The 27,332-nt window shown below is 43.7% G+C and overlaps 1 protein-coding gene across 1 annotated transcript; it reads left to right on the top strand.

Annotated features, from left to right (window-relative positions):
- The first annotated feature begins 1,947 nt into the window (after nt 1-1,947).
- alg13 (ALG13 UDP-N-acetylglucosaminyltransferase subunit) lies at nt 1,948-26,530 on the top strand. The gene is made up of 25 exons (XM_012858624.3): nt 1,948-2,201; nt 4,562-4,645; nt 5,385-5,435; nt 5,505-5,551; nt 5,630-5,702; nt 5,779-5,860; nt 5,939-6,104; nt 6,184-6,223; nt 9,259-9,376; nt 11,840-11,904; nt 15,345-15,445; nt 15,552-15,637; nt 15,705-15,972; nt 16,110-16,214; nt 16,444-16,588; nt 17,273-17,444; nt 17,525-17,560; nt 17,641-17,696; nt 20,901-20,969; nt 22,173-22,296; nt 22,367-22,486; nt 22,561-22,601; nt 22,693-22,810; nt 24,918-25,025; nt 25,169-26,530. The coding sequence occupies exons 1-25, from the start codon at nt 2,082-2,084 to the stop codon at nt 25,528-25,530; spliced, it is 2,757 nt and encodes a 918-aa protein (XP_012714078.2). The 5' UTR covers nt 1,948-2,081; the 3' UTR covers nt 25,531-26,530.
- Nucleotides 26,531-27,332: the final 802 nt, after the last annotated feature.

Raw genomic sequence — 27,332 nt, 5'->3', positions numbered from 1 at the left:
GTCTGGTTTGGACCTGACACCAACAGGAACCGGGCCTGACTGCTACGTCCTTCATTCAGGACCTGTACATCTCCACAGTCAGGAATCATCACTGCAGATCCATCTCACCCCGACCACAACACCTCCCACCTTCTCTCCTCAGGGAGGCGCTACAGAGCTCTGTAGGCCAAAACCAGCAACCCACAATCCATCACTCTAACAATCAGCTGACTCACAGTCTCAGGTCCAACTCCTGTGGTAACCCAGTAACTCTGTTCACTGGTGACCGTTAAAGTAACAGGTTGCTGGTTCAATCCCCCGCTCCTACCATCTCTGTCGTTGTGTCCTTGGGCAAGACCCTTCACCCACATTGCCTGCTGGCGGTGGTCAGAGGGCCGGTGGCGCCGATGTCTGTCAGCCTCTGTCAGTCTGCCCAGGGCAGCTGTGGCTGCTAGCAGAGCTCACCACCGTCAGGGTGTGGATGTTTAACTAAAGAGAAATTTGACATTGCTGCCCTTAGCTGTGGAAATGAGCAATGTACTTATAGGAAGGTATTAGTGTTCTGAGACACTACAGGCCCCTGTGGTGCCGCCCAAGTCATTTATAGCATTTCTGTCCCCAAATTATTTTCACTTTTACTCTTGTAGTAGCTTTGAAACTGGTACTTTTATACTTTTACTTGAGTAAAAAGTTTGACTTGATGAACATCTTTGGAAGTAGTATCTCTACTTCTGCCTGAGTGTGAATACTTTTGACACCCTGAACCCGGCAAATAAAGCTGATCCTGATTCTCAGTAGGTTGATAGGCAATAAAGCTCTCATGTTTAATTAACTGTTCTTCAATTATGCATTACGTGTTGTCATGTCAGCATTTAACTTGCTGTTCTCTCTCTTTTCTCTTTATAGAAGGTACACCTGGTCTGGCTGTTAACTGTGACATCATCCAGGGAAGACAGATCACCCGCTATTACCGTCTAATGTAGAACAGATTACTGGATCAATGTGAGCTTTCTGTGTCTCTGCTCTGTCTTCTCTAACATAGAAAGTACTCCTGGGTCAATGTGAGCTTCTGAGCTTTCTGTGTCTCTGCTCTGTCTTCTCTAACATAGAAAGTACTCCTGGGTCAATGTGAGCTTCTGAGCTTTCTGTGTCTCTGCTCTGTCTTCTCTAAGCCCCAGTGGGTGGAGGCAGATGAGCGTTCACACTGAGCCTGGTTCTGGTTCTGCTGGAGGTTCTCCTCCCTGTTAAAGGGGAGTTTTCCTCTCCACTGTCGCTTCATGCATGCTCAGTATGAGGGATTGCTGCAAAGCCATCAGCAATGCAGACGACTGTCCACTGTGGCTCTACGCTCTTTCAGGAGGAGTGAATGCTGCTTGGAGAGACTTGATGCAACCTGCTGGTTTCCTTATATAGGACATTTTTGACCAATCTGTATAATATGATTGATTTGACTTTGTAAAGTCACTCAAGATGACATGTTTCATGAATTGGCGCTATATAAATAAAATTGAATTGAATTGAATTAATTTTTTTAATCATTTGATCAAATTAGTTCATCCGAACCTCTCTCGGCTGTTTGGGTCCAGTTAGAGGAGCAGTTCTTGTGGTTCTGTAATGAACAGTTGCTGAGCTTCATTTAGTTTTAATGCAAATGTTTTGCTTCGGATTGTTTCTCTTTCTGTTTTTAAAGCTCGTTTAAAAACAGATTATTTCTTATTTGCTTTCACCCCAGAGTGAGTTAATATGTGTACTAATGTTGCACCTTTTCCTCATATTCTTGTGTATTTGATTTCTTTTGGATTTTTCTCTGTTTTATTCTTATTTTTTTTTGTATTTATATACGTACAGCACTTCGGTAGGCAGCTATGTTGCGCTTTAAGTGCTTTAGAAATAAACATGGTATGGTGTGGGTCCGGGAGTATGAATAAACTGGTATTTCCGAGCTTGTCTCGGTCCGTGAACGCCTCGGCTACAAAGCGCGCTCTCGCGCTCATTAAAACTGATTAAAGTCACCTGGAGGCGCGCGCGGCCGCTTTAGCGGGAGTAATCGTGGTCAGGAACTGTTTGTGCACGAGGAGTTCGGTTCTGTTGGGTTCGGCGGGATGCAGAAAGGCCTGAAGAAATACTTCGTGAATATGGACGAGTACCTGTCCAGTCTGGGTCTGTACCGGAAGATGGTTGCGCGGGACGCGTCCAGTCTGTTCCGGGCCGTGTCCGAGCAGGTGAGTCGGTGAAGGGTTCTGGTCGGTTCGGGTTGGCTGAGGGAGTTGGAAGACTTTTACTCTGAAAATTTTCTTTGAAACGGAACCGTGTCTGCCAGAGGTCCCACCACGTGGCTCAATAGGTTCGGAGGTTCTGGTGGGTCAGGCTCACTGGTTCTGATAAGAGTTTATAATGAAGTCCGACTCTGGTGCTTTGGGCCAAGTTCAGCCAGGAACAGAACCAGGGTCGATGAATGGGTCTGATCTGAACACAGACTAATGAGCCCGGTCTGACCCAGACCGCTGGACGCGGTACCGAATGGAAAAGTTAAGCATTTCTGCTAATGCTAAATATAAATGCTAAATCTACACTCAGGTCCACTTTATCAGGTACACCTGTCCAACTGCAGGTGACATTTCTACGCAGCCAATCACATCACAGAAAGGTGATTAAGGGGCTTTGAACCTGACATGGTTGTTGGTGTCTAAGCATCTCAGAAACTGCTGGTCCACTGGGAATTTCACCCACAACCATCTCTAGAGTTTACAGAGAAAGGTCTGAAAAAGAGAATATCCAGAGAGCGCTGAGGGCGCTAGCGCCCCCCAGAGGTCAGAGGAGAAAGGCCAGGCTGGGTGGAGCTGATAGGATACCAAGTTGGTTCTACCACTGAGTTCTCCAGCAGACCTTGGTTCTAACCAAGGTCTGCTGGAGAACTCAGTGGCTAGAACCAAGACCTGCTGGAGAATTCAGTGGTTAGAACCAAGGTCTGCTGGAGAAAATCTCTGACTAACACGTTTTGCTGCACTAATGACCGACTTTTTTATGGAGCACTAAAGTGCTCAAAATGTAATAAATAAAACATGAAATAAGGATCTACTTGAATAAAGATATTCAAAGTGACAAAGTGAAATTTTGAAATAACTGAATTCATTACACATTTTTATCATTTTTAATGTATTCCATCAGTTTTTATTTCAAAATGTCCTTTTATTTCATAATGTTTTTCATAATGTTTTTCCCGTTTTGTATAATGACGCTTCCAGCAGAATCACTTCACCTGCCAATCAGGAGACACAGGGTGGGGCGAGCAGTATGATTGGCTGCTTCTTTACCCAGACCAAAGCAATCCAACAGAGTCAGGCCTGAAGGTCCTAATGGATTATTATTATGGGGCGTCGTGACCACTGAGCTATATAATACACTGGAGTGCTGATTTTGCCGAAAAACTGAAGTCACTGGCCGCCATCTTGCTCCTCCCTACTCTCACAGAATCCCACAGGATTTGGTTGCAACAACAAGCAGTTTTCTGGCTGAGTGAAAACGTTTCACAGGTAATTCTACAGTCAGTGGATGTACTAACACTATCAGCTACTAGGAAATTAGGTGCTGCAATATTTTACATCTTATTCATATTAAATATATATATATTTATATATAAGTATGTATATATGTAGATATTTATATATATGTATACACATATGTAAATATATGTTTTAGTATATTGTTATTTATATATTTATAAATGTTAAACATATATATTTAAATTAATAAAATGCAAAATATTTCAGCACATGACTTTCTCATTACTTGATATTTTTAGAACATAACATAAAACTATATGGCATTTGACATTTTAAAAGTCTTAAGCTCCCCCTGAACATGAGAAAATCCTCGTTATTCGATGCTGTAGCGCACATATTCCCTAGTTACTGGGGGGAAATAGGGAGTACCAATATGGCGGCTGGTGGCTTCAAAGCGACTCGTTCAAACAGACGGTGATTAGCACTCCAGTGTATAATATAGCTCAGTGGTCGTGACGCGTCTGCCACTGCTTCAGGGTCCGTCGTTTTTTCAACATGCCGCTGCGTTCCCTGCTGTCTTAATAGATGGGAGACAAAAAATTAGTCCAGCTGTGATTTTATCGTTTCCCTGTGATGAGCTGACGGGGAAGGTGACATTTTACAACTCAGGCACTTTGACAGTTCTTTGTATTAGTTGTAAATTTGGCTTTCTAGTCATTTTAAAAGTTCTTAAACATCTGAGACCAGGAGTTTTGTTCAAAGCTGAAACATAGATGTGCCTCCCATTAATATTTTTTCTATAAAAACTGGTCTGGCTCTGCGTTAGAATGACGGTCAGTGGCCTCTTGGATGGCGGCTAAATTACGACAGTGAAAGGTCTAAGCAGATGTTATCAGTTAATCTGATGGAACATACAGAGCTCTGATTAGCCCGTATGTTCCTAACGGAGAACTTTGCTCTCTGTAGAATGGGAGGCGGAACCTTTAGCTATCTGCTCCTCTCCTGTGGAACCAAAGTGACAGAAATGTGAATTCTGCTTCATATTAATGGATTCTATTCTGCTGATGTCCCTCCAACAGCTTTATTACTCTCAGAACTACCATCAGAAGATCCGGCAGGACTGCGCCAACTTCATGAGGATCAACAGATGTAACTTTGAGCCGGTGAGGTCACCAGAGCCCCCCCCCCCCCATCCCCCGGTGCTTCTATGGGGACCGCTATCAGAATTTGGTGATCTATGTAATGTTTCTCTTTCTGAAATGGAAGACGACAAATGCTGAACATTTTCACCAAGTTGTCATTGTTTTAAGATCTGCATGTTTCCCGCAGAAATTTGCTTAGGGGAGGCGGTGAGTTGGGGGGGGGGGGACACATTTTGCGCGAACCGACTCGCGGAGCGGGTCCATGTGTTTTTTCCCTGCCATTCACGCACGCGCGAAAGCAACAACAAAAAAACGCGTGTTAACGTCACATTAACATGCAAGCATGAGTTCGTTTTTTTTTTTTTTTTTTTTTTTTTTTTTTTTTTTTTTTTTTTTTTTTTTTTTGGAACGTTGGTGAGGCGGTAGCCTGAGTTTGGCGAGGCGGCCGCCTCACAAGATAGCGCTGCGGGAAACCCTGATGTATATTACTGGCTAGCAGAGTTGATTCATAAACTATTATAGCCACCAAAAACGGCATTAAATGGCATTAACGCTACAATGATCACCCAGAACACCAAAGTCAGCCTGGGCCAGGGCAGCTGTGGCTGCTAGCAGCTCACCACCGTCAGGGTGTGAAGCTTTGGGTCGTCAGACTAGTTAAAACTCTCTTACTATTTGGTTTCTTTCTCGTAAGCCACACCCCTTGCCAGGTGCCTTGTCTCACCTGGCAGCCTTTCTGACTCTGTTGTTCCTGCTGCAGTTTGTGGAAGGATCCTTTGAGAAATACTTGGAGCGTCTGGAAGACCCAAAGGTGAGTTGCTGTGAGCTTCCGTCACACCTGAGCCCACCTGGATTAGATGATGAGTGTGTGTGTTTGCAGGAGACAGTGGGTCAGGTGGAGATCAAGGCTCTGTCTCAGCTCTACAGGTGAGCTTCAGTCATGTGACTAAAGCAGGTCATGTGGTTGTAGCTTGTTACAGGTAACTTCCTGTCTTCCACCTGCAGGCGGTGCTTCCTGATCTACCGTTATCCCGGGAAACCAGCCACAGTCATCTCAGAGAATGACTTTGTGGATAAGGTGAGGTGGCTGAAGTAACGTACTCAGACTGCTCTCTGATTGGCCGCCCATGACCTCTGCTACCTGTGTTGCCTAGGTAACCCTGTGCTGCTCTATCAACGGTCACTATGACATCATCTACGGGAGGAGCTACCCCGCCTCGGCAGCGCTCTGCCAGTGTGAGTGGGCGTGGCAGCGTGGTGAGTTGGTTGATGGCGAGGGTGTGTCTACCTGCTCAGGTGTGTCTCTGTGTGCAGCTCTGCTCTACGAGCTGCTCTACACTCAGGTGTTCGGCGTGGAGGGGGCGGAGCTCTGTCAGGCCATGGACGCCTTCAGGGCGGGAGGTCGGCGCTATAGAAACAGTCCGTCTGTGTGCAGCGACGTCGATGTGAGCTTCGACACGCCAGAGGACCGAGTACACAGGTGGCCATGCGTTCTGTTCTGAGCTTTGATTGGATCCCTGTCGTCACATGATCTTGACATGCGTCAGTTTTACCTGCAGGGAAGAGGTGGAGGTGGGGGGCGCAGCAGAAGAGACCAAGGTGAGGAACCCATGAAGCAGGACTGTAGGCCATGTGACCCTTTTGGTTTTAAACGTTCTGAAAAATGTCCATATTTACAACTTTTTCTTTTTAGCTTTTAGTTGCGTAGCTCCCGCAGTTGTTTCTGTTTCTATGACTAATATAATGAAGCCTTAAAGAAAAAGGTTTTCAGAAGACATCTGAGAATGCAGCGGGAAGTTGCCAGTGATGTCATAATTTAAACACTAAACTCTTCTTAAACTCTTAATACTGATCAGATTTATCATGTTAAGCTGTCACACGTTAGTTTTCTGCATGTTTGGTCCAGAAAGTCCCTATAAGCTAATGCTGCACCTGTGGTGGAGGGAAGAGATGCTAAACCAATCAGACAGCAGCTGCTAGCTCTCTGATACAGGAAAAACGTCACCATATGGACAAAAATCCCCAGATTTATGTCGGGTTAGGGTTACTGGTATTTATACACACCGGGACCTTTCCTGCTTGTAAAATAGTTGCATGGCGCGATGACAAGTAAAGGCATTAAAAGGAGTTCCGTTGGAAAAAGCCAAGCCCAAAAAAAAACGCAACCACCAACTCACAAAAGTTGCAAGTGACTTTAGAGAAAAACAATTTTAAAGTCGCTCATAATAAGCGGACCGTGAAACACTGAAGCTTTTTTGGGAGAGAAATGAATCTGATAAAACTCAGATGAGACAAAGCTGCTTTTTCCTTTTTCAGCCAGCAGGGCGACCTTTATTCTCTACAAACGAGTTGCACATTTCAGCAAAATCCCCGACAACACAAGCCTCACAGTCACATTTCTAGGGTTTCTTCTACATGGATGTGTTCTAGTCACGTATCACAACAGATGTTTCCTCTTGTTCCTGGAAATTATTACTGCGATACACAAATCGAGGCACACCTGTGGACAGATTTGAAGGTAACACCTCAAACACTGTTTCCATGACGGCATGGAAACACATCATGCTTATCATGTTTGCGGTAAGGCGTATTGCGTCACTTCCTGTTTTCTGTTGCCGCGGTGTGGATTGTGGTTTGGTGTTCCAGACTCTCGTTTTTATCTTTAATCTCTTTGCTGTTACATCTCTCTGTTTCTAACACATAAGCACATTAAAACACATTCTCTGTTACTGCACTTCACGTTTGGGAACTCCTCGTGCTTCACACGCTTTGCTTTTCTCAGCGTGGTAAGAGGTCGCTAGCCTAGCTTTAGCCTAGCCTAGCTTTAGCCTAGCATAGCCTCACAATAGCTTCCTCCCCTATCCTTCCATCAGCTTCTCCGTCTGTACAGTCCCTGACAAAAGTCTTGTCACTTATCCATTTTGTAGAAACGGCTTATAACCTGACTTTTAATTAATCCTTTGGTTTTAGCTCTCTCATATGAAAGCTGAAACCCTCCCAAATTATTTTCAATAGGGCTTGGGATCCGCGTTGCATTGTGGGACGTGGCGGCCATGTTGATGGCTACGCGAACGTTAACATAACGCTGACATAACGTTGTTGAACGAAGAGACGTAGAAGTAGAATAGATAGAAAAAATATGTTAAAATCCCAAAAAGGATCTGGAATTTACCGGGACACATTAAATAGAGAAGCCAGGGACCGGTATGTTGACAAAATCAGCATTATTAATAATTTGGATCCATATGAAGTTCCAAGCAATGAGTGGAGCACAGACGACCACTTGTTGCCACTGTTTTGCATATCAGAGTCTTCGGCTACCTTGTTTGTGGTGTGAGCGCCTGTAATTCAGAACAGTTTATGAATGGATGGGTTCAGGAGCGGCAGATCATAAAGCCAGCAAACAGTGGGAACACAGTAATTCACACAAAGGTAAGCTGTGCTCAGACGGGCTCTGGCACCTGCTAACCGTTAGTGCTAACAGCCACTCACGCATGTAATGTACTTTTAACTAGCTGCTATGTGTTTCAAAGGTTTAGTTAGTAACGTTAACTGCCAAACGTCCCTAAACCCTCCTGGTTTCTCACGTATTTGAGCCTTTTCCCGCTGCCGTTTTAGTATTTATGTGCATGTATGTGGTGTCGCGGCTGAAGGAAAGAAACAACGTAGGCTATAAAATAAAACCGTGCATCTTTAACTTACCAGAATGAAAATGCAGGGAACACACTCTCATTGACATCGGGATACTGTGGAAAGTTATGATCGGTCGTCTTAAAGCCGCGATCCAAGCGAGCCGACAACTCCATTGCGCTTGCTGTCTCTCCCGTGGTTCCGCCTCCAGGCAGGAAAGCGGTGGAAAGTTAACCCGTTTTCTATGTTTTTCCCATGGCGATCATGTGTCACGCTGTTACAGCCCACAACACAGCAACGGTTTACCATGGTTGAAATGAAGTTAAGGTGAAATTAATCAAATTAAAACACGGCTGAGAGAGGGAGTACAGTACGCGGTAGTCATAGGCAGTAGTCTGAGTAGCGGCGGCGGGGCATTCAATATGGCGGCAACATAAAGTAATAAGTCATGACGCCCAAGCCCTATATCCTAAAATAAGTTTTCTTCACTGAAAGATTGATAATTTATGATCTCTTCTGTAGAACCAACTCCCAGTTTTGGTCCATGAGGCAGACACCCCGTCTACTTTTAAGACTAGGCTTAAAACTTTCCTTCATAACGAAGCTTATAGTCATGCAGACGACTGCTGGAGGTTCTCCTCCCTGTTAAAGGGGAGTTTTCCTCTCCACTGTCGCTTCATGCATGCTCAGTATGAGGGATTGCTGCAAAGCCATCAACAATGCAGACGACTGTCCACTGTGGCTCTACGCTCTTTCAGGAGGAGTGAATGCTGCTTGGAGAGACTTGATGCAACCTGCTGGGTTTCCTTAGAGAGGAAACTTTCTCACCAACCTGGAGGATCTGATGGAGTCTGACTTTGGAAAGAGACTTGATGATGATGTGGATTGGTGCTATATAAATAAAACTGAACTGAATTATTGTTGCCCCCACAGCCCTTGTTTTTGTCATGGTTCTCATCTGACAGCAAACCGTTTAAAATGATCTAATGTCTGTTGTTGTCTAGGCACTTGCTGAAGCTCCTCCCACCTGCAGACTGTCTTTGCCCTACAAGGTTCTGAAGTCTCTGGATGGAGACGTTTACCGGAACCTGGAGTTCGATGTGTGGCAGGACACCTGCAAAGGTAACACAGGAAGTCACCTGATTCTGGTTAATAATTAGGGATGGGAATCGAAAACCGGTTCCTGTTCAGAACCGGTTCCGTGTTCCAGTTCCATGGCGCCGTTTGGCAGCTGGCTTAACGATTCTCTTATCGATTCCAGGGCAGCACGACTTACGTCACGCTTTTTACGCAGGTTACGCACACGGCATTCAGTTAGCAAGTACCTGACCAGGCGTAAGTCTAGAAAAGCAAGACAAAAAAAATGGCGCCCCATCGGGTAAAGCGATCGAAAGTCCGGTCAACAAGGAAAACTCAGTGGATCATTAGCTATACCTAAAACTAATACCTTAGTGGTGATTTAATGAATTTAGCGTTAATAAGAAAATAAAAGCATAAATTGTCGTCTCGATCACTGTGTATGGGGGGGGGGCATTATTGCACGACATCACATCCTGTGAGGTCTCTGTGTGGTGAGGCACTGCGCTTTACAAGCTAACTCAATATGAGCCGTTCTAAAAAGCTGCTATCATCAACGATTATTTAGGATTTCCAGATTTCACCAGTGAAATTCTGAGAGCTATTGCTGAAGCAACAATGCTCACATGCATGGCAGCTGGATGTAACAATACATCGGGTAAAAGTGGAAAAACATTAGTTTTTCACCGATTCATGATCCACTGGGTTCTTTTGTTGGATCACCAACGTGAAGAGGGAGGATTTTCCATCGTGTTTCTGGCCAGAGAGAAAAAAAACGTCGTCTGTAGCAACATTTAGAAGAATGTCTTCTAGATGACATGAGAGACTTTTCTCTAGGTTTTTCTTTTTTATAATGTAGAATTTGCTGGAACAGTTGTTTACAGAGCAGAGGAGGGATACGACAAACTTGGAAAGAATGCTCTCTGTTGTGAAGCCCACTTATTTTATGCAACTTTGGTTTTATTTTTTGTAAAGTCGCTTGTAAATTTCATGAGTTGTGGGTTGCAGTTTTTTTTTTTTGGGCTTGTTTCTGAAAGTGAAGTCGATTGTTTGGGCTCTAAACTAAGTGATGCAGAAATATCCCTCCGCCTCATAACACTGCAGCTCACCCTGACAGCAGCTCACCCTGACAGCAGCTCATCCTGACAGCAGCTCACCCTGACAGCAGCAGAGTAAACTCAGAAAGAGCTGCTCTGACCGTATTTTCTGCAGTTTATGCTGCAATAACTGATGATAACTGCTGGAAGTAGATCAGGCGATGCAGATCACCATTTAGAGCAGAGATTGGTTCTAAAGATGAGTTTTATACTCATATTATAACAATGCAGAACCCAACCCATAAAGCGTACTTTAATGCTTATTTGTTGTCTTTTTATGTTTCTAAAATGTAAAAAATTAGTATTACTTTAAAATTAAATGCTTAATACCATGTCTATTTTTTAAGAGGTTAAAAAAATTTCCCCAATTGGAATCGATAAGAGAATCAAAGAATGGAATCGTTTCACAGAATCGATAAGAGAATCGGAATCGTATAAATCTTATCAATTTCCAACCCTATTAATGATCCTGACCAACATGATTGTTGCTTATTGATGAATTCTGTCTGTAATGAGCTTCATGGTGTTTGACCCACATACCGAACACAGTCACGTTCCACATCAACCTGAAACCCTGGCTGGTAACTCACCCTGACCTAAAGGTTTAGCTCCGCTCTCACGCACATTTTGAAAAAACGAAAACCACCATAGTGGGTGTTTCCTGGAGGCTGCGTTTGGGATGAGCGGTGCGGGTTAAGTGCGGCTCGTTGCTGTGGCCATGGGCTAACGCTCATAGGCTGAGAGGCTTTTATACCCGAACGCGGTTCTACGATGATGAAAGCATGTACCCTTTGAACCAATAATTCATTGTGTATGTAAACTTCTGGTCTCAACTGTATTGCAGAACTAAACTAGTTCTCTTAAACAGGTAAAACAATTGCTTAGTAACATTAAAGTTTATTAAATTAATCTGCAAAAGAAGAGGATTCTGGGTGAGTTACACTTTTAATTGGAGCGATCAGGGTCTGCAGGTCATGAATGCTGAGGAAGGTCTGAAAGCCTCCAGCTGGGTTTGATGAAGCCGTTTTAACAGATTTTAAGGGAAATATTTAACTTAAATTCCAATATAATAACATGAAGTACTTTTATTAATAAACTGGAACGAGACTAAGTGTTGGGGACCTTTTAATGTCATTCTTCATTTGCCTAAGGGAAAATTCAGGTGTGGTCTGTCTCTGATGGAAGATCATCAGTGCAGTGACTCGATGATGCCCCCTACCTGTGTGGCTGAAGTACTGCAGTTCCACTCTAGCTCAGATGGTTCTGGTTAATTTCTACTCGTTTTGCTGTACATCAAAACTTTTTGTGTTTTACTGTTTATCAGTTGCTGAGACCATCATGGTCCTGATTAATTTGTCACAATGAAATTGGACTTCTGGACTGTAATAATCTGGTTATCTTGCTGTGACAGAGATGCAGAAGACGGACTACATGGTGTTTGCAGGTCGGCAGTACTTCCTGGGAGACAAGTGCCAGGTAACGCCTCACTTCCTGTCTGTCTTGGGACTGGGTGTGAAGCAAGATGACCTAACATTAAGAGTGTCAAAATTGAGTGTAATTAAACAGAAAAAATCTCAATTATTCTTTAAAGATGCTCATAACTGAGCCGTTTTCATCTCATGTTTTTTACACAACTTAAAACAGAAGCTCTGCTAACAGTCAGTCACCGGGCGTCTCAACAATTATGTGAAGGGGACGTGTCCCCACCACTAAAAGCTGTCTGATCCGATCCCCCCTCCCTCATAGTTATAAAAATATAACTTCTTTCTTTTGTGTCCCGAAAGGATCCATTCCACTTGATTGATAGGACACTAATACTTCTAAAAGTCCACTCCGTGTTTCCCGGTTACCCTCAACATCTCACCACTGCTTTCTCCAAGCATAAATAAACTAAACGGCAGCTGAAAACTAGGCAAGGTAACGTCTGAGATCTCACTTTGTCTAGCTCTTTGCTTTCATATGGCCTTAAAATGAGCCCTGAGTCATGTTAAATGACTGATCTCTCCCCAGACTTAGTTAGATCAGAGGATTCCCAACAAAGTAGCAAAAATTTCCCAACAGGGCATCGTATTTCCCCCAAAGTGAGTTTGTGCAGTTAGCTGCAGGTCGTCACTCGTCCCGTAAAATACAGAATCACCCTTTATTTAATATTGTCCCTTCTAAAGCATTATGGGACGATTTGTTTGATATTTTCATAAATGTCAGATAAACATGTCTTTAATGCATGTATGCTAACTCAGATATGAACAAAATAAAAAGCAGGAAATAAGGCCAACACCATCCCACCCCCCACCTCTGATGTGTCGAACAGAGGTGGAAGTGGATATTTTTCAAAATAAAATGCTCTACTATCTGCAGTTAAAATGAGGACTGCAGTAAAGTCACTGTGAGCCGCACTGGATGGAGAGAAAAGCTGCATGAGGGATTTAAACACTTTAGCCACTGCACTTCAGGAGCATGGGACATTAGATTTTTCAGAATAAAAAGCTTACAGATGTGCATAATCAAAAAATAACAGAAATACATTTATAGAGCATTCAGTATTGTAAGAAAGCCCACACTGTTTCTGGATAAATTCATTACTTTATGAGTTAAGTTCTGTTCCGTTTTATGCCTCTTTCCTTGGAAGTTTGAAATGTCCCATGCTCCTGAATGCACCATAGCTTTCTGACGCTCGTGAACGCATCACACTGGTCTATGAACGCGGTGCTGTGCATGTTTGATCTTCTGCTTAAAGCTTTGCAGTTTCAAAACTCACGTCGGCTCTCACGGTTTATTGTTGTGTGTGAATGACAGAGACCACAACAATAAATCAGCCGTACCTCGGATAAAAACTTTGGATTTAATGTTGTTCATAACACCCGTAATTTTGTAAATGAATCTGCCAAATAACAGTTTTTTTCCCCACAAGAGGTTTAATAAAATGTTTTGGTATCATCATTTTAAGAACAAGTAACTGCGTTGGTCACATTTTAATCCGTTTTCCTCGTCGATATTCAGTTGGACAGAGCGAGGCGCGCTCCCGTGACAGAGGATGCATTTCTCAGCAGGGAGGCACTTTTTGGAAACATGCACTTTGCGAGGGAACGCAGAAATATAAAAAATTCCCATGTTCTCCTAGAGGGCTCCGTAAAGAAGAGTAACTCTTCACCGAATTCTAAGAAAAATCAATGTGTCTATTTTGCTAGGAGACATTATCAGCCCTGAAAGATTACAACTTAAGTCGACATTACAACACCTTACATAAGGTTAAATATGAGAAGTACGCTGGAGCCGCTGTATTGCTATTTGCAATCAGTTTTCTAAAACTTTTTTGTTCTTTGTTATAAATGAGTTCAAATTCCTTTTGCACTTTTTTAAGCAAATGTTTTGTCTTTGTTGCTTATGAAGGACATGTTAAAATGCATTTATTTTATACACAAACTATTTGCAATCAGTTTTTGAAGCAAACTTTTTGTTCTTTGACATGGAGTTCAAATTCCTTTTTGCACTTTTTTTTTTAAAGCAAACGGTTTGTCTTTTGCTAGGACATATTAAAATGCATTTATATGCAGAAAATAGTTATATTTTGGTGCAGTAAACATACAGATATAAATTGATATAAAATTTGTTCTTTTTGAGAATAATTTGTAGCGTCTTTCATATCCAATTATTTGAAGTGCGTGGTCATGTGGTCCTCTTTATCGTGGGAGTCTCCCATCCCTGCTTTAAAGGAACAGTGTGTAAATGTGAGCGACAGTGGCGCAGGAGTTGGGAGTTTATCCTGCGATTGGAGGGTTGCCGGTTCAGTCGTTGTCCTCCCCCTGCATTCCCTGCTGGGGGGGGGGGGGGGGGGGGGTCAGAGGGCCCAGTGGTGCTGATGTATGGAAGCCTTGCCTCAGGTCCAGGGCAGCTGTGGCTGCTAACATAAGTGCTTTGGGGGGATCAAACTAGTTAAAGCATTATTTACCATTTTACCATTTAATTTGGCTTTAAATGAGCAAAAATCAAGTGTTGTTTTGAGAAATGCATATTCCAGCAAAGTCTAATAAACCCCATCAAAAATGAAAGTGTTCTCATAACTTTGAACCAGTACTTTATAAATACGTAGGTGCCGGTGCAGCCAATGGTAGATGCCACGTTGCGTCGCTATTCCTGATTACAGTAGCTGAAAGGGGACAAACTTGTCAGCCTTATGCGTTTTCCTCAGGAAGACCTGCAGTCGGTGGAGGAGTAGAAAACCAGCAAAGATGACCGTAGATCATTCTATCCCATTCTGTTTAGAGAACCATCCATACTCTGCCCAGCGAGAGGCAAGAGAAAGTAACCAAGAACAGAAAAGTAGTAACAGCCAGGAGAAAACTAGAGTTTATATCAGCACAGCTATTATTACCAGATAATTCATGAGGTGGAGGGGACTCCAAACAGATGCAGAGGATGCAGCTTTCTGCTGGACTGCTCAGTTAATTCATATAACTGAAGTTTATTTGGAACAGGACAGGTCCCACTACTCCGTCCTCCCAGCAGAGACGTCTGGTTTGTCCGTCTCCCTCTAGAGGGAAATCACTGGCTGTAGCGCAGCAGCAGGACCGGGTCTCTTGTGTTTATAATCGCTGTTTTAGAGCCAAATAAACGACTGCATGTTCAGAAACAAGCCCAAAAAAATGCCAGTCGCTGATTTTACAAGCAGCGTTAGAAAAAACAGGCTGACTTTGGTAACAACCGTTTCACAGGTTAACCGCAGCTACTAGCTGTTAGCAGTAGCTAACAGCTAGTAGCTGTTAGCTACTGCTAACAGCTACTAGCTGTTAGCAGTAGCTAACACATGGAGGACATGTTGACTTTATCACATTATCATACCCGTGGTTTCTGTCGTAGCTGTGCTGCACGTCGTTTGGGGCTCTAAGCAGAACTTTGACAGCTCTACTGGGTTTCAGGTCCGTTTGGAACCAAAGGGGAAATACTACAACGCCTTCATCCAGGAAGTGGGAACTCACTCTACAGCCGTCACAGTATTTATTGAGGAGCTGGGAGAAAAGTAAGACCCTCTAAGGTTGGCTGATCTGAGCCCAGAACCAGGTCTGAACCAGGACTAGAGTGGTTCTGGGTCGGATTCTTGACATTTCTGGTTGTTTGTAACTCAGACACTTGGTCCCACTGACGGATCTGAAGCCGGTGAACCCAGTTCCTGCGTGGAACGTGGCAGCGCCGGCCAGGAAGGGAGACCTGGGTAAGTTTTGGGTTCTGCTTCTGGTCGTTTCTGTCTCCTAAATGTGAATTTGTCTTCCCTTTACCAGATCCAGAGTCTCGAGGTCAACGGCACCAACGCCATCGCTACTTCAGGAAGTCTCGAGGCAACGGTGGCGTGAAGGCGGCGGAGTTGCTGATGCCACCGTCTGTCTCTTATGGAGGGCCGGGCCCCGCCTCTCTGCCTCCTCGCTTCCAGCCTGCAGGTCATCCTCGCCCCCCCCTTCCTCCCTCACCGGGGGCCATGACGTTTGACCACTACGTCCCCCAACACCACCACCCTCCTGCATCCAGAGCCTCGCGCTACGGCGTATCCAGGTGGGTCTGTCTGCCGGGACAGAATGTCCTCTCTCACTTTAAATTGCTTTGTCACTTTTATCTGAAATACGCTGTGGATTGCTTCATATCTTTGTTCTGTGTCTTCGCCTAAATGACCGGCTGGTTCTGATCTGAAGTTCTGCACGTTTCCTGAACCGTCAGCTGGTCGGTCCACAGCTGACGTATTACCACCCAGGCAGAAGATATTACCATGACTACGAGAACTACGCCTTCAGGCCTCGGTAAAGGGACACGTCCTCCTTCAGTTGTTCTGATGGATCTGCTGTTCTAGAACCGTGAACACAGCAGAACCAACGACTGTCCTGTAACCCTAACAGGATGGTTCTTCTGAGTCACCATGTTTGGGTTAAAGCTCAGCAGCCTCTTCCTTTGGTCACATGACGTACTTTCTTCACTTTTAGTCCAGAGGACCCAGAGCTGATGACCAAATGTCTTCCTAATGTTGTCCAGGCGCAGCCGGCGCCACCTGCTGGTCAATAAGGAATGTCAGTTCGGGTTTCCTGCAGACGGCGTGGAGGAAACGGCCGACCTGGACCCACCGATTGCTTACTACCAGCTGGAAGATGCCAATGAAGCCATCTTCCCTCCCCTGCCGGTGAGAAACCAGAACCAGGTGACCCTTCAGAACCAGGTGACCCTTCAGAACCAGGTGACCCTTCAGAACCAGGTTGATTTCAGTTCAGAACCGTCAGTGGGTCGATGTCGGAGTCCTCAGTCTCCAACAGAAACCATCGCCGTAAAGACGGGTCAGCTGCCCTGGACTGGAAGCTCCGCCCCTCCGTTACACCTGACTGGTACCAGACCCAAGGTCCTCTGGTACCAGGTCCACTTACTGGTACCAGACCCAAGGTCCTCTGGTACCAGGTCCACTTATGGGCCGCCTGGTGCTCAAACCTGGAGTTCCTGCTGGACGTTCAGGATGTGGAGCGATTCCACCCAATCACAGCGCTAAGGTTTCTGCCACCAGTTGGTGGTTCTGGTTCTGCTAGGCTGGCCTACACCGCCAGCCTAGCAGAACCAGAACCTGACTGTTTTCAGGCGCTACCAGAACCAGAACCAGCTCTTCAGAGCATCTCCTCTTCTCCTCTGGCAGAACCGGCCCAGTGTGGCAGAACCGGCCCAGTGGGCCTCCAGCTTCTTGTTAGCTGTGACATTGACTGCATCATTTTCTCATTTGGCAGACGCGTCACAGAACCTCTTAGAACCTGCTGATTCTGCTGTTCTTTAATAACTCGTCTGCTGGCCTCCACTCTCCAACATGTCACCTGTCTCTCTGCAGGCCACGGCCGTGGCTCCGCCCAGCACCATGGGAGACCCGCCCCCCCCCACAGGCTCTTCCTACAGAGTGCAGAGGACCTCAGGGGTCCTTCCACCGGTGTCCCCCCCTGGAAACACGCCGGTCTGCTCGTCCTCAGAGGACCAGGAGGACGCCAGCACCGTGGAGGACCAGAGTGAGTAACCGCTCACTGACGTTTAGAAATAAAACCCTCAGGTGGAGGTGGGTTCTCAGGTTTGTGTGTGATGTTTTCAGCCGAGTACACGGAGGAGTATGTGTACGGCACTCAGGGTGAGTACCAGCAGAACCGGCCGTTATGCCACCGTGTTTCCTGCTGGAACAGGAAGTGACATCATGTGGGTCCGTTTCAGATCAGTGCTACCAGACATCAGGTGTTTACACAGCCGCTGAGCCCACCTCCACTCAGGTAAGTCAGCCACACCTGGCTGTTCATGACATCACACAAAGCATCATGCCCTGATTGGTCAGTAGGAGGCGCTACAGATCTGCCTCCTGCATCCTGAATAATAATAATAATAATAATAATAATAATAATAATAATAATAATAATAATAATAATAATAATAATAATAATATATAATAATAATAATAATACATTTTATTTCAAGCGCCTTTCAAAACACTCAAGGTCACTGTACATGTAAAAACAATAAATGGTAAAAGCAGTCGTCATAATTAAAAGAAACAACACAAATTAGGACTGATGAGCAGCTGCTCTGCTTGCATTCTTTTAACTTCCAAAGTTTAGATTTGATTTTTTTTTGTGCCATTACACATGTTTTAATTAACTAATTAATATAATTAATTATTTATTGTTTAAAGGGGAAGTGCGGTCACCAAGGAAAAATCAGGGGATCATTAGCTATAACTAAAACTAATACGTTGGTGATTATTTAATGAATTTAGCTTTAATCAATAAGAAAATAAAAACATAAATTGTCGTCTGCATCACTGTGTATGGGGGCGGCCATTACTGCCCAAATATGGGCAGTAATGGCCGCCTGACATCACATCCTGTGACGTGGATAAGCGGAGAGCCGACAGCAGTTAGCCGCGCGTTAGCAGCTGTAGGAGCCGTTCTAAAAAGCTGCTATCATCAACAATTATTTAGGATTTCCAGATTTCACCAGTGAAATTCTGAGAGCTATTGCTGAAGCAGCAATGATCACATGCATGGCAGCTGGATGTAACAATACATCGGGTAAAAGTGGAAAAACATTAGTTTTTCACCGATTCATGATCCACTGGCTTCTTTTGTTGGATCACCAACGTGAAGAGGGAAGATTTACCATCGTGTTTCTGGCCAGAGAGAAAAAACGTCGTCTGTAGCAACATTTAGAAGAATGTCTTCTAGATGACATGAGAGACTTTTCTCTTGGTTTTTCTTTTTTATAATGTAGAATTTCCCCGAACATTTGTTTACCGACCAGAGCAGTGGAGTGATACGAGACACTTAGAAAGAATGCTCACTGCTGTGAATCCCACTTATTTTATGCCACTTTGGTTTTATTTTTTCTAAAGTTGCTTGTAAATTTCATGAGTTGCAGTTTACAGGTTTTTTTGGGCTTGTTTCTGAAAGTGAAGTCGATTGTTTGGGCTCTAAACTAAGTGACGGTGAAATATCCCTCCGCCTCATAACACTGCAGCTCATCCTGACAGCAGCTCATCCTGACAGCAGCTCACGCTGACAGCAGCTCATCCTGACAGCAGCTCACGCTGACAGCAGCTCATCCTGACAGCAGCTCACGCTGACGGCAGCTCACGCTGACAGCAGAAAGTAAACTCAGAAGGAGCCGCTCTGACCGTATTTTCTGCAGTTTATGCTGCAATAACTGATGATAACTGCTGGAAGTAGATCAGACGGTGCAGATCACCATTTAGAGCAGAGATTGGTTCTAAAGATGAGTTTTATACTCATATTATAACAATGCAGAACCCAACCCATAAACCGTACTTTAATGCTTATTTGTTGTCTTTTTATGTCTCTAAAATGTAAAATTAGTATTAATTTAAATTTAAATGCTTAATGCCATGTCTATCTTTGTTTAAGGTGTTAAAAATATATTTTGGCATGAAAACAGATATTTATTTACAAGGGGACAGATCGGGCATTGGGACTTGTGACCTGACGTCACAAACTGGGAGGAGGCAGAACTGTTCTTCACCAAGATGGCTGCCCCCATAAAAGGACCTTCAAATGAAAATTACTCTTAATTAAAAAGCTTATCATTTATTGAACAGTATGTAATCATTTTATATTTAAAATACTTTCAGCAGTTTGAATTCTGATTTTGACCGGACTTCTCCTTTAATAAATAACTCTGTTAGGTATTATCTGGTGAATATCAGCCAATCAGCTGATATCAGGACAATAGTTGAAAGTAATGATTCGAACTCTGGTGATCTTTTAACAGCAAACTCTGCACACATATAGAATAAAGGAGTGACAACTTCTCATCAAGTTCAAGAATTTATTAACAGAAATAAAATGAACATCACTATATAATGCTGTTTATCTGAATTAACACTATATTACAATCAATAAATCCTCTTTACTAGGCTAGTGAAACTTAACTAAAGTACTAAGCAGAATGAAGATAAAAGCTAAGTATGTACACACAAAAGAAACAAAAAATGGTTGCTCTTCATCATCAGAATGATTCAGTGAATCCTGGTTGACTGCAGATCTGAGTTAAAGAACCAAAGTTCATCTTAAAGAACATGGAATGAGATTAAATTATCTTAACTACTCTAGAACAACATTTGGTATGCGTTTCAATCCATTCACAATGGATTTGCATTGTGAGAAAATAACATTTTAAAGAATGATTTGCTAGGAAAAAAACAACCTTTAAGACACTTTAATTTACTAATGTGATGATTTCTCCCAGAAATGATTAAGACTCGAATTACTAATTTAGGATTAACGCAGCAAACCAATAACAATCGATCGTCTGTAATAAATCTGCTTCCTATCATCTTATAAACAGAACAAATCTGTCTAAACTGGACCCAGAATAACTGCCGCCTGCTTTATTTCCACTGGATCCGGTCGCTGCTGTCAGTCCTGACCGACACCAGAAAAATAAATCACATCAGAACCACCGGTCCATAAAGCTGTAAATGGACTGAAACACATCTGAGCTGCTGCTCCAATAGGAACCTTGTGGAACCTCAGTTCTGCAGAGATCTGCTGACTCGGTTCCCAGAACCAGACAAAGTCAGGCAGCGTTTAATTTCTGTGCCCTTCAGACCTGGAATAAACAGCATTTATAGTTTACTGCAGCTTTAGGATCACAGACTGACGGTTTGCAAAGAACAGGAATGTAAAATTAGATTTCAATGTGAATTTGGATTTAATATTTAATTTATGCTTTTTTTTCTCTCATTGATGGCCAATAAAGCATTTAGATAACTTGGACATGACTGGTTCTGTATTAAAAAAACTAATTTTCTGGTTTCCTCTGCAGCTGCCCTGCGGTTTTAGGAACTCTAAGGAATAATTTAGCAGTATGTGCAGAAATGCAGAGCGCTGCAGAGCCTGATTACTGTAAAGTGGACCATGTGGCGTATCAGTCATAAAGCTGTGATGAAATGTTTTTGTCTGAAGGACGGACAGGAAAGAGGCTCCACCGACTCTCCAAGCAGAGCAGACATGCCCTACAGCTACACTCCACAGGTAAATGGCCTGCACCTGTGTAGCGCCTCCTCCTGACCACCCAAAGCGCTTCACTCCACATTCACCCAGAGCTACATGGGGGGGGGGGGGGGGGATGTAACGTCACGGGTTCTCCATCCTGTTTCTCTGGAGTCTGGATGAGTGACAGGAAATGATCCAGCTCCTCCGCCTGTCTGACCTGTGCCGTCTTTCTGCCGCCACCCATAAACATTTATAAAGAGTAGACCCCGCATCGACCGCTCTCCTATAGGCGCTGACGAGATTTAGGGCCGCCATCTTGGGGCGGTCGACAACTCCGCTCAGGCAATGTTAACCAGGTGCAGAATCAATTTTAGTCAACTATACTCGCTGATTATTGAACTAATTTTCACGTTTTTCTGAAAACTTTAAAGCTATAGCTATTATAACAAATGGTTCAGTGCATTTAAATGTTCTTAGTGTGGTTAAAAGTAATTGAATTGACGTATGCTGCAAAACACAGCTATATATATATATATATATATATATATATATATATATATATATATATATATATATATATATATATATATATATATATATATATATATATATATATATATATATATATATATATATATATATATATATATATAGCCTGTGTTACCACTCTGCAGCTTTAGTGAGTCCAGTTTTGCAACATGGTGCAGCCTTAGTTTATAGAAGGCAGATAGAAGTAGTGAAATCAGTCAGAATACATTTCCATGCAGCACAGGAATAAGGCATCTTCTCTGATTCACGTTCACAATAACAGAACTTAACTTTTTTCTGCCACATATAATATGGTGGTGACGTTGACGTGCGAACCCGCGCCCAACAACGCGTCTACGTATATGATGTCTGTGGCAGTCAATGCGGGGTCTATTCTTATGTCTATGCCGCCACCCGCTGGACCGGAGTGGTACTGCAGTTTTCCTCACAATGTCCCAGACGTCATTGCGCTGTTTGACAGCAAATGGAAACACGTCAACCCAATCCTGGGGCTTGCCATGGAAAGGGGGCTGATTATTATTATTATTATTATTATTATTATTATTATTATTATTATTATTATTATTATTATTATTAACATGTCTCAGTTTAACAGAAGAGCTTATTTCCTGTTTTCAGATAGGAAGCATTTATCACTGTTTTCTGATGCCTAACCCTCCTGGTGAACCACTAACTCAGGTATGTTTGTTTCAGGTCGTGAAGCCGATGCAGGTCATCTGCTCCTCCCCCTCTTCCTCCTCCTCATCGCCTCCTTCGCCGTCTCGAGTCCCTGCAGCTCCTCACCTGCCACCAGCTGCACATGCCCAGACGCGCCCAGGTAGACCTGTGCATACCTGTGCATAACGGTGCATGTCAGCCTTGGAGTCTGACTGATTTTCTGCCCTCAGTGGCCATGACCATCTCTGCGTCTGCTCCCTGGTTGGTTAACGAGTTGGGGGAGCCTCTCTGCACGGTGGTGGCTCAGCCCCCTTACTCCTACGACCCGAACGGCAGTGATTTACCTCGAGGTTAGAGGTCTCCCAGGTCATTTTCTGTCCCCGCTCACATGGTCAGTGTGAGATCTGATGATGTTTGTGTTCAGACTGCAGGGTCCTTCAGTACTACTACAACCTGGGGGTTCAGGTATCACCCACCACACACCGAGGGGCTCTGGGTATAAATGGATTGTCCGGTTTGAGCCTCACTCTGTACATTAACTTGTGTCTCCCCTCAGTGGTACCATCAGAGCTGCTGGCAGCAGCAGCAGCAGGTGTACGCGCCCAGCTCACCTGACTCAGCCTATCCCTACCAACACTACCCCCCCTACCTGAGCCAGGAGCCCCCTCCCCATGGTGAGAGCCTACAGGATGGTTTTACGTCAAGGTTGTTGCTCAGGTGAAACAGCACTAGAGATCTGCTTTGTGAGGTCTAAAGAACATGTTCAGGTCAAAGATGAAAGAACGGTTCTAACTGGTGAGGAACTTCAGCCAAAGCTAAGCGTCGTGTCGCTAAGCGTCGTGTCGCTAAGCGTCGTGTCGCTAAGCGTCGTGTCGCTAAGCGTCGTGTCGCTAAGCGTCGTGTCGCTAAGCGTCGTGTCGCTAAGCGTCGTGTCGCTAAGCGTCGTGTCGCTAAGCGTCGTGTCGCTAAGCGTCGTGTCGCTAAGCGTCGTGTCGCTAAGCGTCGTGTCGCTAAGCGTTGTTGAAGCCGTCATGCTTCTCCGGGTTCGTTAATTCGTTGTGCAGGACTTTAAAATAATAAGTCAGCTATGGACACAGATTTCCATTTCACCTGTGCAAAGGTGAGAGACGATACACCTGCTGACTGCAGACAACAACTGCGTCTCTCCCCTCGTTTAGGCTTGTTTTTATTAAAGTTAGAACATAGATTATACAAAGTCACACTATGAATGACGCACACATCTTATCGCTATCTTACTCCCTCATAACTATCTTCTCTTGTTTTCTCCTGCTGCGTGTGAACCTGAGTTTCTGTTCTTTACCACCTTGAAACTCTCTCCTGATACTTTTGCTCATAAACACAATCTATTCACATTCTCTTCTTCTGATCAACAGACGCAGCCTTAAAGCATATAAATTGCTTATTAAAAGCATGTTAAACCTTCATAAATGTGTACTAAAAAACGGATCAAAGTTAATACATTCCACAGCGTCTCCATGATCTGATGTCTGAACAGAGCAGTCGGTGAGGAAGGAGGCAGAAAAAGGAGCCTGGATGCTTCCTCTCCTTTAGCCGAGGAACCTTCTGAGGTCCCTCACCGGCGCTAACGAGCAATTAGGAATCCCACAATCCTTTGGGTGATGTGGCATATACCCACTGAGCTATATAATACACTGGAGTGCTGATTTTGCCAGAAAACTGAAGTCACTGGCCGCCATCTTGCTACTCCCTACTCTCACAGAATCCCATAGGATTTGGTTGCAACAACAAGCAGTTTTCTGGCTGAGTGAAAACGTTTCACAGGTAATTCTACAGTCAGTGGATGTACTAACACTATCAGCTACTAGGAAATTAGGTGCTGAGATATTTTACATGTTATTCATATTAAATATATGTGTATATATAAGTATGTGTATATGTATATGTTTACATATATGTGAATATGTTTTTGTATATTGTTTATATATTTATAAATGTTATATATATATATATATATATATATATATTTAAATGAATAAAATGCAAAATATTTCAGCACATGACTTTCTCAGTACTTGATAGTTTTAGAACATAACATAAAACTATATGGCATTTGACATTTTAAAAGTTTTAAGCCTGCCTGAACATGAGAGAATCCTCGTTATTCGATGCTGTAGCGCACATATTCCCTAGTTACTGGGGGGAAATAGGGAGTACCAATATGGCGGCTGGTGGCTTCAAAGCGACTCGCTCTAACAGCGGCTATTAGCACTCCAGTGTAGAATATAGCTCAGTGATAGGGCCCAGCAACCACCTGGCCACCAAACAGGAAAAACACAATTTTTTATGGAGACTGTGGGGAAACTGCGCCCCCCTGTGGTAACACCTGTTACACACGGAGCAACACTGTTAAAAATTAAAAGGCAACGTTCATTAAAAAAAATTACAAAAAGCTCCACGTTGTCGTCAGGGGTGTCGTAAAAGTAAAATGGGATGAAAACCTCATAATAAACTTTAGTCCCAAAGCTACAAGAAATATTAAGAGAGCCTTCTGATCACTAATAACTTATTTCCAAGTTACTGAGGCCTTAAGTGAAGGCGGGGTCTGCAGTGTGAGCAGGCTCTGGTACTGACACAAATGCATAATGCTCAGGAAGTCCTCAGCAGAACGGTTTGATCATATATATGAATCCTAAAGTCTCCAGTAATGATCATATTCAGGCTCCTCTAGTTTATCTTCTAACGGCTGTGAAACTGAAGCTGTGACCTGCTGATTTCCTCCTGTGCATCTTCTGCCCCCAGCTACTGCTCCATCTTTCCCTGAGACGGGCCGTGGGGCGCATCTGCCGCCGCCCTCTTACCCAGAATCCTCCAGAGTAGCAGACGGCCAGCCGGAGGGCCACGGCGGCGGTCAGTACTAACCGGACCTTTCTGAACGCAGCGCTGCCGTTTCACCTGTGCTGCGTTCAGAGAGGTAGAAACTTCCTCGCTTTGTCTTTAAAGAAAAACAGGATCGGGAACCTTAAACCTTTTGTGCTCCTCTCACCCCCCAGGACCAGCCCCCCCAGTGGAAGGACCGTCCTCAATCATCAACCCAGCATCTCCAGGCTCTGCTCCTTCTGCACTCGTCTATCCAGATCAGTCAGCCCTCCCTCCCCCCACATTACTGCACCTGCCGTTTGAAGCTCCGCCCCCTGCTGGTTACCTGCCTGCAGCTCCCCACCCTCCCCACCTGCCTCATCACTCCTCCTACCATCATTGTCTTCCCACTTCTGCTCACTGGGGGCCACTGCCAACGTCAGGACACTCCCCGCGGGTTTACTGCCCGGCCCCCAATCCGGCTCATGTGGTTGGTTACATCACTGCCCCGCACCCTCACCATGCAGCCACACACTACATCCCCCCCTCCATGTAGACGTTAGCTCATGGCTAACCGCACCCTTTGGTCTCTATAGCTTGCACTAGCAGCTTGTTAAATTTTATGTTCATGGATTTTTCTCAGAACTAAGAAAAGTGAAAAGATTTAAAAAGTTGATGTCAATTCAGAAAACTGTTCAGTGCTAACATGTTAGCTTCAGATTACACAATGTCAGTTAGCCGTTAGCTTGTTGCTAAAATTATAATATTCCTGCTCATGATAAAAGTTACAAAGAGTTAAAACTAAAAACATTAGATAAGATTCACATAAGGTGCTACAAGGACTACCAATTTGCTCGCTACAAACTTTTAGGACGTCCTGTTAGCGGCGCTGATTTACTTTTAGCACGTCCTGTTAGCGGTGCTGATTTACTTTTAGCGTGTCCTGTTAGCGGCGCTGATTTACTTCTCAAACAATTCTGCCTGGGTCACTTCCCGTTCAGAATTATGATTACATGTAGAAGATGGAAGAATCCTGCTGTAGTTAGGTTGTCCTGTTTGGTTTTATTTGTGATGTTTAATGGCTTTGTTCTGAACATCAGCCAATCAGTGTGGGAGGCGGGGCTAATTTAGGGTGGGGATAATTCCTTAACGTTATGAAGGGATCTCTTTGTGTTTTGTTCAAACTGGTCTTTGTTTCGGGTGAATAAATGTTTTTTCCACCAGCAAATCATGATCTGTTTATTTGCGAGCTGCTTCCTGGGATAATCTGTGGGAATTATAATGTAGAGCGGTTTGCTAATGAGGGAGCTACGAAACTATTTCCTGCTCACCTGCTGAGCTCGTTAAACCGTTAAGGTCCAGTTCCCCCCCTTCTGCTGTCTGAATTATTTTCTAAAATGTCTTGTTCAAAATGCTAAAAGGTGACAACAATCTCTGTTCATATTAGCCAAGCCAACTTTATTCATGAGCACTTTAAAAACAGCCCAGCTGAACAAATATAAAAAGGATACATAAACACATAAGAGATGTTACAAGCAACGAGAGTAAAATACCATATAAAACATAAACGTGTGGTGAGAAACTTGAATAAAACGAATAAAATGAGCCCTGTCATGCTGCTCCAAAAGCTAATGAGAAAAGGTGGGTTTTCAGAGCAGATTTAAAAATGGAAAGTGAAGAGGCCTGTCTGAGGGGTTATGCCACTGAAAGTATGTTAGTCACTTATACCAAACTTATACTGTACTGTACATCTTTGGAGAAAAACAAAGTCAAAATTCTTCATGAAACCTTCTAAAAACTGTTTTCAGTCATTTTCAGGTAGTGAAAGTTTTGAGCAGTTTGGGGTAACTGCTTGGTGGTCCATCCTGAAATTGATTCCCTCTTGTTTGGTATTTTTCTACTTCATACATTTTTCCATAAAGAGTTCTTGTTTGCAGAATAATTTCATTCTTTCTCCTCTTCCTCATCTCCTTCATTTTAGTCTCATTGTTCATCATAACCTCCTTATTAAAACTATCCTAGATTCAATTGGTTTTGCTCAAAATGTGCATAAACCGACGCACTCTTGGCTCCATACTTTAGACCTTGTGCTGACATTGATTGTAAAAAATTAACAGTATTTCCTCACAACCCTGTCCTATCTGATCATTTTTTAATAACATTTGAGTTTAATCTAACTGAGTTCTCCACCCCCAAAAGAGGGTTCCATTATAGTAGATCTTTATCGGATAATGCTGCATCAAACTTTAGAGTCTGTCCCCTTTTTAATATCCTCAGTATTGCAGAAATGCCCTGTAGATGGCAGCAATGTTGTTTCTTCCAATTCACAAATAGACGTCTTTGTTAACAGTGTGACTT

The sequence above is a fragment of the Fundulus heteroclitus genome, chromosome 5, assembly GCF_011125445.2.
Source record: "Fundulus heteroclitus isolate FHET01 chromosome 5, MU-UCD_Fhet_4.1, whole genome shotgun sequence".
Lineage (NCBI taxonomy): Eukaryota > Metazoa > Chordata > Actinopteri > Cyprinodontiformes > Fundulidae > Fundulus > Fundulus heteroclitus.
The sequence above is the reverse complement of the archived record's forward strand: the minus strand, read 5'-3'. Positions and strand labels throughout refer to the sequence as shown.